The sequence below is a fragment of the Panulirus ornatus genome, chromosome 28 (genome assembly GCF_036320965.1).
Source record: "Panulirus ornatus isolate Po-2019 chromosome 28, ASM3632096v1, whole genome shotgun sequence".
NCBI classification, from domain to species: domain Eukaryota; kingdom Metazoa; phylum Arthropoda; class Malacostraca; order Decapoda; family Palinuridae; genus Panulirus; species Panulirus ornatus.
Window position 1 is genome coordinate 22716040 of NC_092251.1, and position 13521 is coordinate 22729560.

Here is a 13521-nt window from a genome sequence, read left to right on the forward strand (position 1 = left end):
CCAGCTTCCGCCATTTCTCACACAAATCAGCCAGCAGGGCTATATCATCAGCGAACAATTACTGACTCACTTCCCAAATAACCTTGCTGTTATTCACATTTACTCCCAGCTTTCTTCTTTCACACGCTTTACCAAACTCAGTCACCAGCTTCTGTAGTTTCTCACCAGAATCAGCCACCAGCTTCTGTAGTTTCTCACCTGAATCAGCCACCAGCTTCTGTAGTTTCTCACCTGAATCAGCCACCAGCTTCTGTAGTTTCTCACCTGAATCAGCCACCAGCGCTGTATCATCAGTGAACAACAACTGACTCACAACGAACTTATACCTCAGTAATTTGAGCACTCACCTTTGTCCCCTTTGCCTTTGTACAATGGCACTATACAAGCATTCCGCCAATCCTCAGGCACCTCACCATGAATCATACATACATTAAATAACCTTACCAACCAATCAGCAATACAGTCACCCCTTTTTTAATGAATTCCACTGCAATACCATCGAAACCCGCTGCCTTGCCAGCTTTCATCTTCCGCAAAGCTTTTACTACCTCTTCTTTGTTTACCAAATCATTTTCCCTAACCCTCTCACTTTGCACACCACCTCGACCAAAACACCCTATATCTGCCACTCTATCATCAAACACATTCAACAAACCTTCAAAACACTCACTCCATCTCCTTCTCACATCACCAGTACTTGTTATCACCTCCCCATTAGCCCCCTTCACTGAAGTTCCCATTTGTTCCCTTGCCCTACACACTTTATTTACCTCCTTCCAAAACATCTTTTTATTCTCCCTAAAATATAATGATACTCTCTCATCCCAACTCTCATTTGCCCTCTTTTTCACCTCTTGCACCATTCTCTTGACCTCCAGCCTCTTTCTTTTATACATTTCCCACTCATTTGCATTATTTCCCTGCAAAAATCGTCCAAATACCTCTCTCTTCTCTTTCACTAATAACCTTACTTCTTCATCCCACCACTCACTACCCTTTCTAATCTGCCCACCTCCCACGCTTCTCATGCCACAAGCATCTTTTGCGGAAGCCATCACTGCTTCCCTAAATACATCCCATTCCTCCCCCACTCCCCTTACCTCCTTTGTTCTCATCTTTTTCCATTCTGTACTCAGTCTCTCCTGGTACTTCCTCACACAAGTCTCCTTCCCAAGCTCACTTACTCTCCCCACTCTCTTCACCCCAACATTCTCTCTTCCTTTCTGAAAACCTCTACAAATCTTCACCTTCGCCTCTACAAGATAATGATCAGACATCCCTCCAGTTGCACCTCTCAGCACATTAACATCCAAAAGTCTCTCCTTCGCACGCCTATCAATTAACACGTAATCCAATAACGCTCTCTGGCCATCTCTCCTACTTACGTATACTTATGTATATCTCTCTTTTTAAACCAGGTATTCCCAATCACCAGTCCTTTTTCAGCACATAAATCTACAAGCTCTTCACCAGAGTGAAGAACATGCAGGAGAGTGAAAGGAGGGCAAGGAATAGAGTGAATTGGATCGATGTGGTATACCGGGGTTGACGTGCTGGCAGTGGATTAAATCAGGGCATGTGAAGCGTCTGGGGTAAACCATGGAAAGTTGTGTGGGGCCTGGATGTGGAAAGGGAGCTGTGGTTTCGGGCATTATTGCATGACAGCTAGAGACTGAGTGTGAACGAATGGGGCCTTTGTTGTCTTTTCCCAGTGCTACCTCGCACACATGAGGGGGGAGGGGGATGGTATTCCATGTGTGGCGAGGTGGTGATGGGAATGAATAAAGGCAGACAGTGTGAATTGTGTGCATGGGTATATATGTATGTGTCTGTGTGTGTATATATATGTGTACATTGAGATGCATAGGTATGTATATTTGCGTGCGTGGACGTGTATGTATATACATTGTGTATGGGGGTGGGTTGGGCCATTTCTTTCGTCTGTTTCCTTGCGCTACCTTGCAAACGCGGGAGACAGCGACAAAGCAAAATAAATAAATAAATCTGCAATCAGCACATAAATCTACAAGCTCTTCACCATTTCCATTTACAACACTGAACACCCTGGTGAAAAGCAAATGGATTTGTATGTAGCATTTATGGATCTGGAGAAGGCATATGATAGAGTTGATAGAGGTGCTCTGTGGAAGGTATTAAGAATATATGGTGTGGGAGGCAAGTTGTTAGAAGCAGTGAAAAGTTTTTATTGAGGATGTAAGGCATGTGTACGTGTAGGAAGAGAGGAAAGTGGTTGGTTCTCAGTGAATGTAGGTTTGCGGCAGGGGTGTCTGATGTCTCCATGGTTGTTTAATTTGTTTATGGATGGGGTTGTTAGGGAGATAAATGCAAGAGTTTTGGAAAGAGGGGCAAGTATGAAGTCTGTTGGGGATGAGAGAGCTTGGGAAGTGAGTCAGTTGTTGTTCGCTGATGATACAGCGCTGGTGGCTGATTCATTTGAGAAACTGCAGAAGCTGGTGACTGAGTTTGTTAAAGTGTGTGAAAGAAGAAAGTTGAGAGTAAATGTGAATAAGAGCAAGGTTATTAGGTACAGTAGGGTTGAGGGTCAAGTCAGTTGGGAGTTAAGTTTGAATGGAGAAAAACTGGAGGAAGTGAAGTGTTTTAGATATCTGGGAGTTGATGTGGCAGCGGATGGAACCATGGAAGCGGAAGTGAATCATAGGGTGAGGGAGGGGGCAAAAATTCTAGGAGCCCTGGAGAATGTGTGGAAGTCGAGAACATTATCTCAGAAAGCAAAAATGGGTACGTTTGAAGGAATAGTGGTTCCAACAATGTTGTATGGTTGCGAGGCGTGGGCTATGGATAGAGTTGTGCACAGGAGAGTGGATGTGCTGGAAATGAGATGTTTGAGGACAATATGTGGTGTGAGGTGGTTTGATTGAGTAAGTAATGTAAGGGTAAGAGAGATGTGTGGTAATAAAAAGAGTGTGGTTGAGAGAGCAGAAGAGGGTGTTTTGAAATGGTTTGGTCACATGGAGAGAATGAGTGAGGAAAGATTGACCAAGAGGATATATGTGTCTGAGGTGGAGGGAACGAGAAGTGGGAAACCTAATTGAAGGTGGAAAGATGGAGTGAAAAAGATTTTGAGTAATCGCGGCCTGAACATGCAGGAGGGTGAAAGACGTGCAAGGAATAGAGTGAATTGGAATGATGTGGTATACCGGGGTCGACGTGCTGTCAATGGATTGAACCAGGGCATGTGAAGCGTCTGGGGTAAACCATGGAAAGTTGTGTGGGGCCTGGGTGTGGAAAGGGAGCTGTGGTTTCGGTGCATTATTACATGACAGCTTGAGACTGAGTGTGAACGAATGGGGCCTTTGTTGTTTTCCTAGCGCTACCTCACGCACATGAGGGGGGAGCAGGTTGTTATTACATGTGTGGCGGGGTGGCGATGGGAATGAATACAGGCAGACAGTATGAATTGTGTACATGTGTATATATGTATATGTCTGTGTATATATATATATGTATACGTTGAGGTGTATAGGTATGTATATTTGCGTGTGTGGAAGTGTATGTATATACATGTGTATGTATGTGGGTTGGGCCATTCTTTCATCTGTTTCCTTGCGCTACCTCGCTAACACAGGAGACAGCGACAAAGCAAAATAATAATAATAATAATAATAATAATAATAATAATAATATTGGGAGCAGCTGAATGAGTGTGTTAGTGGTTTTGATGCACGAGACTGGGTTATAGTGATGGGTGATTTGAATGCAAAGGTGAGTAATGTGGCAGTTGAGGGAATAATTGGTATACATGGGGTGTTCAGTGTTGTAAATGGAAATGGTGAAGAGCTTGTAGATTTATGTGCTGAAAAAGGGCTGATGATTGGGAATACCTGGTTTAAAAAGCGAGATATACATAAGTATACTTATGTAAGTAGGAGAGATGGCCAGAGAGCGTTATTGGATTACGTGTTAATTGACAGGCGTGCGAAAGAGAGACTTTTGGATGTTAATGTGCTGAGAGGTGCAACTGGAGGGATGTCTGATCATTATCTTGTGGAGGCTAAGGTGAAGATTTGTATGGGTTTTCAGAAAAGAAGAGTGAATGTTGGGGTGAAGAGGGTGGTGAGAGTAAGTGAGCTTGAGAAGGAGACCTGTGTGAGGAAGTACCAGGAGAGACTGAGTACAGAATGGAAAAAGGTGAGAACAATGGAAGCAAGGGGAGTGGGGGAGGAATGGGATGTATTTAGGGAATCAGTGATGGATTGCGCAAAAGATGCTTGTGGCATGAGAAGAGTGGGAGGTGGGTTGATTAGAAAGGGTAGTGAGTGGTGGGATGAAGAAGTAAGAGTATCAGTGAAAGAGAAGAGAGAGGCATTTGGACGATTTTTGCAGGGAAAAAATGCAATTGAGTGGGAGATGTATAAAAGAAAGAGACAGGAGGTCAAGAGAAAGGTGCAAGAGGTGAAAAAAAGGGCAAATGAGAGTTGGGGTGAGAGAGTATCATTAAATTTTAGGGAGAATAAAAAGATGTTCTGGAAGGAGGTAAATAAAGTGTGTAAGACAAGGGAGCAAATGGGAACTTCAGTGAAGGGCGCAAATGGGGAGGTGATAACAAGTAGTGGTGATGTGAGAAGGAGATGGAGTGAGTATTTTGAAGGTTTGTTGAATGTGTTTGATGATAGAGTGGCAGATATAGGGTGTTTTGGTCGAGGTGGTGTGCAAAGTGAGAGGGTTAGGGAAAATGATTTGGTAAACAGAGAAGAGGTAGTGAAAGCTTTGCGGAAGATGAAAGCCAGCAAGGCAGCAGGTTTGGATGGTATTGCAGTGGAATTTATTAAAAAAGGGGGTGACTGTATTGTTGACTGGTTGATAAGGTTATTTAATGTATGTATGACTCATGGTGAGGTGCCTGAGGATTGGCGGAATGCGTGCATAGTGCCATTGTACAAAGGCAAAGGGGATAAGAGTGAGTGCTCAAATTACAGAGGTATAAGTTTGTTGAGTATTCCTGGTAAATTATATGGGAGGGTATTGATTGAGAGGGTGAAGGCATGTACAGAGCATCAGATTGGGGAAGAGCAGTGTGGTTTCAGAAGTGGTAGAGGATGTGTGGATCAGGTGTTTGCTTTGAAGAAAGTATGTGAGAAATACTTAGAAAAGCAAATGGATTTGTATGTAGCATTTATGGATCTGGAGAAGGCATATGATAGAGTTGATAGAGATGCTCTGTGGAAGGTATTAAGAATATATGGTGTGGGAGGAAAGTTGTTAGAAGCAGTGAAAAGTTTTTATCGAGGATGTAAGGCATGTGTACGTGTAGGAAGAGAGGAAAGTGATTGGTTCTCAGTGAATGTAGGTTTGCGGCAGGGGTGTGTGATGTCTCCATGGTTGTTTAATTTGTTTATGGATAGGGTTGTTAGGGAGGTAAATGCAAGAGTTTTGGAAAGAGGGGCAAGTATGAAGTCTGTTGGGGATGAGAGAGCTTGGGAAGTGAGTCAGTTGTTGTTCGCTGATGATACAGCGCTGGTGGCTGATTCATGTGAGAAACTGCAGAAGCTGGTGACTGAGTTTGGAAAAGTGTGTGGAAGAAGAAAGTTAAGAGTAAATGTGAATAAGAGCAAGGTTATTAGGTACAGTAGGGTTGAGGGTCAAGTCAATTGGGAGGTGAGTTTGAATGGAGAAAAACTGGAGGAAGTGAAGTGTTTTAGATATCTGGGAGTGGATCTGGCAGCGGATGGAACCATGGAAGCGGAAGTGGATCATAGGGTGGGGGAGGGGGCGAAAATCCTGGGGGCCTTGAAGAATGTGTGGAAGTCGAGAACATTATCTCGGAAAGCAAAAATGGGTATGTTTGAAGGAATAGTGGTTCCAACAATGTTGTATGGTTGCGAGGCGTGGGCTATGGATAGAGTTGTGCGCAGGAGGATGGATGTGCTGGAAATGAGATGTTTGAGGACAATGTGTGGTGTGAGGTGGTTTGATCGAGTGAGTAACGTAAGGGTAAGAGAGATGTGTGGAAATAAAAGAGCGTGGTTGAGAGAGCAGAAGAGGGTGTTTTGAAGTGGTTTGGGCACATGGAGAGAATGAGTGAGGAAAGATTGACCAAGAGGATATATGTGTCGGAGGTGGAGGGAACGAGGAGAAGAGGGAGACCAAATTGGAGGTGGAAAGATGGAGTGAAAAAGATTTTGAGTGATCGGGGCCTGAACATGCAGGAGGGTGAAAGGAGGGCAAGGAATAGATTGAATTGGAGCGATGTGGTATACCGGGGTTGACGTGCTGTCAGTGGATTGAATCAAGGCATGTGAAGCGTCTGGGGTAAACCATGGAAAGCTGTGTAGGTATGTATATTTGCGTGTGTGGACGTATGTATATACATGTGTATGGGGGGGGGGGGTTTGGGCCATTTCTTTCGTCTGTTTCCTTGCGCTACCTCGCAAACGCGGGAGACAGCGACAAAGTATAAAAAAAAAAAAATAATAATATATAATATATATCCCCTATCCCTGGGGGTAGGGGAGAAAGAATACTTCCCACGTATTCCCTGCGTGTCGTAGAAGGCAACTAAAAGGGGAGGGAGTGGGTGGCTGGAAATCCTCCCCTCTCGTTTTTTTTTTTTATTTTCCAAAAGAAGGAACAGAGAAGGGGGCCAGGTGAGGATATTCCCTCTAAGGCCCAGTCCTCTGTTCTTAACGCTAACTCGCAAATGCGGGAAATGGCGAATAGTATGAAAAAAAAAAAATATATATATATATATATATATATATATATATTTGCTCTGAAGAATGTATGTGAGAAATACTTAGAAAAGCAAATGGGTTTGTATGTAGCATTTATGGATCTGGAGAAGGCATATGATAGAGTTGATAGAGATGCTCTGTGGAAGGTATTAAGAATATATGGTGTGGGTGGCAAGTTGTTGGAAGCAGTGAAAAGTTTTTATCGAGGATGTAAGGCATGTGTACGTGTAGGAAGAGAGGAAAGTGATTGGTTCCCAGTGAATGTAGGTTTGCGGCAGGGATGTGTGATGTCTCCATGGTTGTTTAATTTGTTTATGGATGGGGTTGTTAGGGAGGTGAATGCAAGAGTTTTGGAAAGGGGCAAGAATGAAGTCTGTTGTAGATGAGAGAGCTTGGGAAGTGAGGCAGTTGTTGTTCGCTGATGATACAGCGCTGGTGGCTGATTCATGTGAGAAACTGCAGAAGCTGGTGACTGAGTTTGGTAAAGTGTGTGAAAGAAGAAAGTTAAGAGTAAATGTAAATAAGAGCAAGATTATTAGGTACAGTAGGGTTGAGGGTCAAGTCAATTGGGAGGTAAGTTTGAATGGAGAAAAACTGGAGGAAGTAAAGTGTTTTAAATATCTGGGAGTGGATCTGGCAGCGGATGGAACCATGGAAGCGGAAGTGAATCATAGGGTGGGGGAGGGGGCGAAAATCCTGGGAGCCTTGAAGAATATGTGGAAGTCGAGAACATTATCTCGGAAAGCAAAAATGGGTATGTTTGAAGGAATAGTGGTTCCAACAATGTTGTATGGTTGCGAGGCGTGGGCTATGGATAGAGTTGTGCGCAGGAGGGTGGATGTGCTGGAAATGAGATGCTTGAGGACAATGTGTGGTGTGAGGTGGTTTGATCGAGTAAGTAATGTAAGGGTAAGAGAGATGTGTGGAAATAAAAAGAGCGTGGTTGAGAGAGCAGAAGAGGGTGTTTTGAAATGGTTTGGGCACATGGAGAGAATGAGTGAGGAAAGATTGACCAAAAGGATATATGGGTTGGAGGTGGAGGGAACGAGGAGAAGTGGGAGACCAAATTGGAGGTGGAAAGATGGAGTGAAAAAGATTTTGAGTGATCGGGGCCTGAACATGCAGGAGGGTGAAAGGCGGGCAAGGAATAGAGTGAATTGGAATGATGTGGTATACCGGGGTTGATGTGCTGTCAGTGGATTGAATCAGGGCATGTGAAGCGTCTGGGGTAAACCATGGAAAGCTGTGTAGGTATGTATATTTGCGTGTGTGGACGTGTATGTATATACATGTGTATGGGGATGGGTTGGGCCATTTCTTTCGTCTGTTTCCTTGCGCTACCTCGCAAACGCTGGAGACAGTGGCAAAAAAAAAAAAAAAAAAAAAGATATATACATACACAGACATATACACATGTACATATTCATACTTGCTTGCTTTCATCCATTCTCAGGGCCATGCCATCACACAGGAAACAGCATCATCACCCCCTGCGTTAGTAAGGTAGCACCAGGAAAACAGACAAAAACAGATTAGATTTGTTCACACTCACTCTTTAGCTGTCATGTATAATGCACTGAAAGCAAAACCCTTTATCCTCATCCAGGCTCCACAGACTTTTCCATGGTTTACCCCAGATATTTCACATGCCCAGGTTCAGTCCACTGACAGCACGTAGACCCTGGTATACCACACTGTTCCAGTTCTCTTAATCCTAGGACACCTCTCACTCTCCTGCATGTTCAGGCCCCAATCGCTTAAAACCTTTTTCACTCCATCCTTCCATCTCCACTTTGGTCTCCCACTTCTCCTTGTTCCCTCTACCTCTGACACATTTATCCTCTTTGTCAACCTTTCATCACTCATTCTTTCCATGTGTCCAAACCATTTCAACACACCCTCTTCTGCTCTCTCAACCATATTCTTTTTATTACCACACATCTCTTTTACTCTTTCATTACTTACTTGATCAAACCACCTCACACCCAATATTGTCCTGACATTTTTTTCCCAACACATCCACCTTCCTTTGTGCAACCTTATTCCTCGCAACCATATAATATTGTTGGAACTACTATTCCTTTGAAGATACTCATTTTTGCTCTCCGTGATAAAGTTCTCTCTTTCCACACATTCTTCATCACTCCCAAAACCTTCGCCCCCTTCCCCACCCTATGACTCAATTCCACTTCCATGGTTCCATTCACTGCTAAGTCCATTCCCAGTTATCTAAAATACTTCACTTCCTCCAATTTTTCTCCATTCAAGCTTACATCCCAACTAACTTGTCCCTCAGCCCTGCTGAACATGATAACCTTGCTCTTATTCACATTTGTTCTCAACTTTCTCCTTTCACACACTTTTCCAAACTCAGTCACCAACTTCTGCAGTTTCTCACTTGAATCAGCTACCAGTGCTGTATCATCAGTGAACAACTGACTCATTTCCCAGGCCCTGTCGTCCCCAACAGACTGCATACTCGCCCCTCTCCAAAACTTTTGCGTTTACCTCCCTAATCATCCCATCCATAAACAAATCAAACAACCACGGGGGACATCACACACCACTGCAGTAGACTGAACTTTACTGGGAACCACTCACTCTCCTTTCTTCCTACTCATGGACATGCCTTCCCCCCTTGATAAAACCTTCTCACTGCTTCTAGCAGCTTACCTCCCACACCATAATATACTCTTAAGACCTTCCGCAAAAGATATTTTGTGAATTTCTCTTCATCTTTTATTTGTTATGGGAAGAAGGAGTTCATGAGATTAAAGACCCAGGTCCTCATAAGTTATTTATATTTTATTTCAGTATTGTGTACAGTTTCTTATGCATTATAAAAAACAGAAATATGGTACTTACAGGAGGTCCTCCCAGTGAAAAGCGGTCATGTACGAAGATAAGAGCCAGACCCCTATGCTTGTGTTCCATATTATAACTCCTCGAGAGGTAACTTACTGGCATGACAGCATTAGGCCGACTACATGGAAGTGAAGAAAAAATGGACATCAAGACATTATATGTAAGTACAGGTAATTAACAAGCTTGCACACTGGAGTTGGACAATATTTTAGGCTGTTGTGCCCATCCACTCAAAAATTTATGGAAATGTTCAGATTTGCATTTAGTCGTCAGCTTGAAATGTGAACTTTGTTTCACAGTGAGTGATTGCATAAGGTGAAAGTGTTTTTGTGCAAAAAATAATAGTGATAATGCAGTAGTAAGTTCCTTGACACATGAATCGTTGAATCTCATTACCTAGAATGGAAAGTCGTTCTTCCTAGGTATAAAGTACCAACAATGAGATTTTTGCCATGGTGTTAGGGTTAGTATGATGTGCTCACGACTTGACGTGTTGACAAACGACATTTTTCTCACCTGCTCCCCCTTTCCCTTACATGTCTTGCTTGATGTATGTTTATTTATTTATTATACTTGATTGCCATTTCCCATGTCATCAAGGTAGCATCAGGAAATAGACAAAAAATGGCCCATCCACTCATATACACATACATATTATTTATCTATTTATTTATTTTCCTTTGTCGCTGTCTCCCGTGTTAGCGAGGTAGCACAAGGAAACAGACAAAAGAATGGCCCAACCCACCCACATACACATGTATATACATACACGTCCACACACGAAAATATACATACCTATACATCTCAACATATACATATATATACACACACAGACATATACATATATACACATGTACATAACTCATACTGTCTGCCTTTAATCATTCACATTGCCACCCTGCCACACATGAAATATCAACCCCCTCCCCCCTCATGTGCGCGAGGTAGCGCTAGAAAAAGACAACAAAGGCCACATTTGTTCACACTCAGTCTTAAGCTGTCATGTAATAATGCACCGAAACCACAGCCCCCTTACCACATCCAGGCCCCACAGAACTTTCCATGGTTTACCCCAGATGCTTTACATGCCCTGGTTCAATCCATTGACAGCACGTCGACCCTAGTATACCACATCGCTCCAATTCACTCTATTCCTTGCACGCCTTTCACCCTCCTGCATGCTCAGGCCTCAATCATTCAAAATATTTTTCACTCCATCTTTCCACCTCCAGTTTGGTCTCCCACTTCTCGTTCCCTCCACCTCTGACACATATATCCTCTTTGTCAATCTTTCCTCACTCATTCTCTCCATGTGACCAAACTATTTCAAAACACCCTCTTCTGCTCTCTAAACCACACTCTTTTTATTACCACACATCTCTCTTACCCTTACATTACTTACTCGATCAAACCACCTCACACCACATATTGTCCTCAAACTTCTCATTTCCAGCACATCCACCTCCTCTGCACAACTCTATCTGTAGCTGATGCCTCGCAACCATATAACGTTGTTGGAACCACTATTCCTTCAAACATACCCATTTTTGCCTTCTGAGATAATGTTCATGACTTCCACACATTTTTCAACGCTCCCAGAATTTTTGCCCCCTCCCCCACCCTATGATTCACTTCCGCTTCCATGGTTCCATCAGCTGCCAAATCCACTCTCAGATGTCTAAAACACTTTTCTTCCTCCAGTTTTTCTCCATTCAAACTTACCTCCCAATTGACTTGTCCCTCAACTCTAGTGTACCTAATAACTTTGCTCTTATTCCCATTTACTCTCAGCTTTCTTCTTTCACACACTTTACCAAACTAAGTCACCAGCTTCTGCAGTTTCTCACATGAATCAGCCACCAGCGCTGTATCATCAGCGAACAACAACTGACTCACTTCCCAAGCTCTCTCATCCACAACAGACTGTATACTTGCCCCTCTTTCCAAAACTCTTTCCTTTACCTCCCTAACAACCCAATCCATAAACAGATTAGACAACCATGGAGACATCACACACCCCTGCAGCAAACCTACATGCACTGAGATCCAATCACTTTCCAATCTTCCTACACATACACACGCCTTACATCCTCGATAGAAAGTTTTCACTGCTTCTAACAACTTGCCTCCCACACCATATATTCTTAATACCTTCCACAGAGCATCTCTATCAACTCTATCATATGCCTTCTCCAGATCCATAAATGCTACATACAAATCCATTTGCTTTTCTAAGTATTTCTCACATACATTCTTCAAAGCAAACACCTGATCCACACATCCTCTACCACTTCTGAAACCACACTGCTCTTCCCCAATCTGATGCTCAGTAAATGCCTTCACCCTCTCAATCAATACCCTCCCATATAATTTACCAGGAGTACTCAAAAAACTTATACCTCTGTAATTTGAGCACTCACTTTTATCCCCTTTGCCTTTGTACAATGGCACTATGCAAGCATTCCGCCAATCCTCAGGCACCTCATCGTGAGACATACATACATTAAGTAACCTTACCAACCAGTCAACAATACAGTCACCCCCTTTTTTAATATATTCCACTGCAATACCATCCAAACCCACTGCCATGCTGGCTTTCATCTTCCGCAAAGCTTTTACTTCCTCTTCTCTGTTTACCAAATCATTCTCCTTAGCCCTCTAACTTTGCACACCACCTCAACCAAAACACCCTATATCTGGCACTCTATCATCAAACACATTCAACAAACCTTCAAAATACTCACTACATCTCCTTTTCATATCACCACTACTTGTTATCACCTCCCCTTTAGCCCCCTTCACTGAAGTTCCCATTTGTTCCCTTGTCTTACGCACTTTATTTACTTCCTTCCAAAACATCTTTTTATTCTCCCTAAAATTTAATGATACTCTCTCACCCCAACCCTCATTTGCCCTCTTTTTCACCTCTTGCACCTTTCTCTTGACCTCCTGCCTCTTTCTTTTATAAATCTCCCAGTCATTTGCATTATTTCCCTGCAAAAATCGTCCAAGTGCCTCTCTCTTCTCTTTCACTAATAATCTTACTTCTTCATCCCACCACTCACTACTCTTTCTTATCTGCCCACCTGCCACAGTTCTCATGCCACAAACATCCTTTGCACAAGCCATCACTGCTTCCCTAAATGCATCCCATTCCTCCCCACTCCCCTTACCTCCTTAGTTCTCACCTTTTTCCATTCTGTACTCGTTCTCTCCTGGCACTTCCTCATACAAGTCTCCTTCCCAAGCTCACTTACTCTCAGCACTCTCTTCACCCCAACATTCTCTCTTCTTTTCTGAAAACCTCTACAAATCTTCACCTTCACCTGCACAAGATAATGATCAGACATCCCTCCAGTTGCACCTCTCAGCACATTAACTTCCAAAAGTCTCTTTTTCGCACGCCTATCAATTAACACGTAATCCAGTATCGCTCTCTGGCCATCTCTCCTACTTACATACGTATACTTATGTATATCTCTCTTTTTAAACCAGGTATTCCCAATCACCAGTCCTTTTTCAGCACATAAATCCACTAGCTCTTCACCATTTCCATTTACAACACTGAACACCTTATGTACACCAATTATTCCCTCAGCTGCCACATTATTCACCTTTGCATTGAAATCACCCATCTCTATAACCCAGTCTTGTGCATCAAAACTACTAACACACTCACTCAGCTGCTCCCAAAACACTTGCCTCTGATGATCTTTCTTCTCATGCCCAGGTGCATATGCACCGATAATCACCCATCTCTCTCCATCCATTTTCAGTTTTACCCATATCAATCTAGAGTTTACTTTCATACACTCTATCACATACTCCCACCACTCCTGTTTCAGGAGTAGTGCTGCTCCTTCCCTTGCTCTTGTCCTCTCACTAACCCCTGACTTTACTCCCAAGACATTCCCAAACCACTCTTCCCCTTTACCCTTGAGTT

General features: G+C 43.1%; 1 protein-coding gene across 4 annotated transcripts in view; it reads right to left on the bottom strand.

Moving 5' to 3' along the window:
- LOC139757902 (caspase-1-like) overlaps positions 1 to 13521 on the bottom strand; it is a 103354-nt gene that overhangs the window by 55425 nt on the left and 34408 nt on the right. For all 4 annotated transcript variants that reach the window (XM_071678845.1, XM_071678847.1, XM_071678846.1 and 1 more), the window contains exon 4: positions 9579 to 9696. In XM_071678845.1, the coding sequence (XP_071534946.1) occupies positions 9579 to 9696 (118 nt within the window). The remainder of the gene's footprint in view (positions 1 to 9578; positions 9697 to 13521) is intronic.